This window comes from Trachurus trachurus (assembly GCF_905171665.1).
Source record: "Trachurus trachurus genome assembly, chromosome: 9".
In the NCBI taxonomy this organism is placed as follows: domain Eukaryota; kingdom Metazoa; phylum Chordata; class Actinopteri; order Carangiformes; family Carangidae; genus Trachurus; species Trachurus trachurus.
The window spans coordinates 30,407,197-30,410,903 of NC_139895.1; the positions used below are offsets into that span (position 1 = coordinate 30,407,197).

At 47.1% G+C, this 3,707-nt stretch overlaps 1 protein-coding gene across 1 annotated transcript; it reads right to left on the bottom strand.

The window, feature by feature from the left end:
- Positions 1 to 248: 248 nt before the first annotated feature.
- Positions 249 to 2,016, bottom strand: fzd10 (frizzled class receptor 10; the record flags this gene model as incomplete). The annotated part of the gene is made up of 1 exon (XM_083978817.1): positions 249 to 2,016. The coding sequence occupies exon 1, from the start codon at positions 1,998 to 2,000 to the stop codon at positions 249 to 251; it is 1,752 nt and encodes a 583-aa protein (XP_083834943.1). The 5' UTR covers positions 2,001 to 2,016.
- Between the last annotated feature and the right edge of the window lie 1,691 nt (positions 2,017 to 3,707).

Consider the following 3,707-nt stretch of genomic DNA (forward strand, 5'->3'; position numbering starts at 1 on the left):
CCAAGTTCCTCAATAGGATAAGTGAATCCAGGGGTAGCAGATTCTTTTTTTTTCAAACAAAGGCAGCTCTTGTTGCATGAGATGGCTCAAGATACAAAAAAAAAAAAAAAACTCACATTGCATTATCTTCAATGCATTTTGCATAAATAAAACATGAACCTTGTTTCTTTTGATGGCACTCTGATTACAAAGTCTCATTTAGGTAAGGGCATTACAAGTATTTTTGGGTTTATACAAAGAGAGCCAGCTCACACACATGTTGGAGGGGGCCGTGTCGGCTCATACTTAGTACTGTGCCCTTTGAGGGGTGGGTGAGGTTTGATGTAAGGCCTACTGCTGGTGAACACACTGGCTGCCTTTCTCCTCGCCCTCTTCTTTAGCTTCCTGCTAAACACATTCTGCCAGGACTGCAGTGTCTTTGAGGTCCAGATCCACATGCCACTTGTGATGCCCACCACCAGCAGCATGAAGATCTTCACCATGAAGATCTCCACAGCGGGGATGGAAGTCTTCATGATGCACTCGTCCGACTCCGGCCCGCTGTTGTCCATACACTTCTGCTCGGCTGCCAGGATGCGCCAGTAGTCCATGTTCAGCCTCTCGTAGAAATAGCAGGCGATGACGCAGGTGGCAGGGACGGTGTAGAGCACGGAGAAGACCCCGATGCGTACCATCAGCTTCTCGAGCTTGTCTGTGTTCTCCCCCTCTGTTTTCATTATCTTACGGATGTGGAAGAGGGCCACAAAGCCGGAGAGCAGGAAAGAAGTGCCAATAATTAGATAGCAGGAGAGAGGAATGAGCACAAAGCCGGTGAGGGCTTTGACGTCCATGCTGCCCACGTAGCAGACGCCCGTCAGCTCGTCTCCGGCCACTTTCCTCATCACCAGGATCATGATGGTCTTTACGGCCGGGATGGCCCACGCTGCCAGGTGGAAGTAGCTGCTGTTGGCCTCGATGGCCTCGTGACCCCACTTCTTCCCTGCAGCCAGGAACCATGTGAGGGTCAAGATAACCCACCAGAGGGAGCTGGCCATGCCAAAATAATAAAGGATGAGGAACACAATAGTGCAGCCGGTGCTCTCCAGACCTTCCTGGATAATATACTGAACCCCATTGTCTCTATCGCAGGCTATTCTGTCGGCTCCCACAAAAAGTCGGATGAGGTAGCCCACAGAGTAAACACAGTAGGACATGGAGAGGAAGATGATCGGCCTCTCTGGGTATTTGAATCTCTGCGGGTCTATGAGGAAAGTGAGCACAGTGAAGGCGCTGGAGACAAAGCAGAGGATAGACCAGATGGCTATCCACACCAGAGAGAACTGCTTGTCCCCCTGGCTCCAGTAGACGTCCACTTCAGGGTAGCATTTAGGGGCGCACGACTCGCTCTTCTCCACAAAGTGGAACTTGCCGTGGTTGCCGCACGTCTGCTTGCTGCCGCTGTCCTTCAGGTGCAGGTCCTGCCCGCCCAGAGGCCGCTGTGGCCTGAAGTCTGGAGGCTGGGTGTGTGAGACTTTGGGAGGCTCGTCTGAGCCGTTGTTGGGCGCCTCCATGCAGAGGTTGTTTGGGTCGTTCTTGATTGGCAGCCTGGAGCAGTCCAGAGACTCAGGCCACGGGAAGTTAAACTGTTCCAAGATAGGTGAGCATTTTAACTTCACCTGCTCACACATCACCCTGCATGCTGGGATGGGGTTGGACACCTGCTCTGTGCACATGGGAGCATACAGTGAACACAGGAAAAATCTGAGATGACTGTGGCATCCAAACTGTATCAGTGTTGCAAACTCCTGCAGCTTTATTGCTGCCTCTTTTTGGTCAAAATGGCCCATGAGATTTGGCATGCGAGTCATGTTATAGCCAATGTCTTTACACTGGGGGATGTTGATGTGTTGACATCTCCCTTCTCCTGACCAGTCCGGGTCTATTGAGCTAATAGCTGAGCCCCTGCTGCTGCACAGGACCAGCAGCACATAGATGAAGCACAGTGCAGCAGAGGAACACATTCTCCCCTCTTGATTCATGAAAAAAAAAAAAAAAAAAAAAAATCGGCCAATTGTTCACAACTACCACAACACACAAGTTTCTGTCATCAAAAAGCCTGTGTGCAGGGTCAAAGTGGGGAAAACTTATACAACTATCTGCAGGGAGAACATCGTTTTGGAGACTTTAGTAAAAACATATTTCCCGCGATGGTCCGCAAATGTTGAGTGTCTGTTTGCAGCGTGCGTCCAGGTCCATGCCTTCAAAGCGCCCAGTCTGTGGCTCAAGTGCTGGAGCTACTTTAGTGTCCTGTGATTGGAAGACAATTTGCTGTGTGTCCCGATGTGTGTCCTTCTTCTCCTCTCCAGAAGCCTCACTGCTCCGTCCTCATGTCTCATGTCACTTTTCCGGACTATCTGCGCGTGCAGCGGTGCGATCCCAGTCCTTGTGCGACAACTTGGAAAAAACAACTGAAATGATTTTTTTCCTCCTCCTCCGGTCCTTCCTCGCGGCTCTTCGGCGAGGCACCCGAGACTTTAATTAATCAGTCCGCAAAATAAGTCAAACACATATCCCCGGTGAAAACGCTGAATGTGTCCCAGAAACGCAGGATTACGCTCTTCCCGTAAACAGGCTGATGCTGTTTGGTGGCAGCGCTCGTCTGAGCTGGTCGGAGCCTCCGTCCCGGTCTAACCTGCCAAAAGATCCGCCTTCAAAGACAGCTACTTTGCATAAGAAAGATGACACTGACACGCGGATTATTTTCAAATCGTGCGGAACAGCTTGTTCATTACAGCAGTTTCAAAAGGCTCACAGCAAACTTCCCTCTCTCTCTCTCTTTTTTTTTCTCTCTCCCTCTCTCGCTCTTTGTGTTTGTGCTCAGCCACAAACTTCGGCTGCAGCAGGACACAGGACTCATTTTGGAGAATCCCACAATGTTGCGCAATAAGGGGTCACACACAGATCCAGGGGAGCATCGACATCACAGCTTTGAGCTCATCCGATTTCACTGCTTTACTGCGTTTACAACAAGTTTCAATATTTTCAACTTGCTGTGCACATTTCTCTCAATGTATCTGGCTATAGGCTATATAATATAGCCTATGTGCCTATTGCATGATTTAGAGCAACGGAACCCTTGCTTTTTGCATTTATTGCATTTATTCATTAAGTGATTATAAATAATATATAGCTTATTTAAACTTAACCTAAGGATATGCATTGTATAATAAAGGAATCCATACCACAATTAATTTAATATTGTCTCCACTGCATTTTTTTTTTTCAACCTTTATTTTACCAGGAAAGTCCCTTGGTAAGACATGACTGAAAACGCATGCTTCTAAAAACAGCTGTTCTCTAGACTAGAGACACTCAGCATCACATTGACCAGTAGAGTAGGTGCTAACCCTAACCCTGACCACAATGTAAAAATACGGTATTACTGTGCAAAAATGTTCAAAATGTACAGAAATGTTGCTAAATAAATGCTCAGTATGCAGAATGCCTTCCTTCACAGTATTATGATAGCTATTATATTATTGGAATTCCTATTTTTGATGGATTTAGGTGTAAGCTGGGTTTTAATGCTGCAGACAGCTATTCAAAGTGGAGCCACTTCATATGCTATTTATATAATTTAGTCAAAAATGCACTGTATTTTATTCATATTCTGTACATATCTGAACTGGCAAAGTCAAGTAAATCTATGCAAGTAGGAAGTCCTCCTT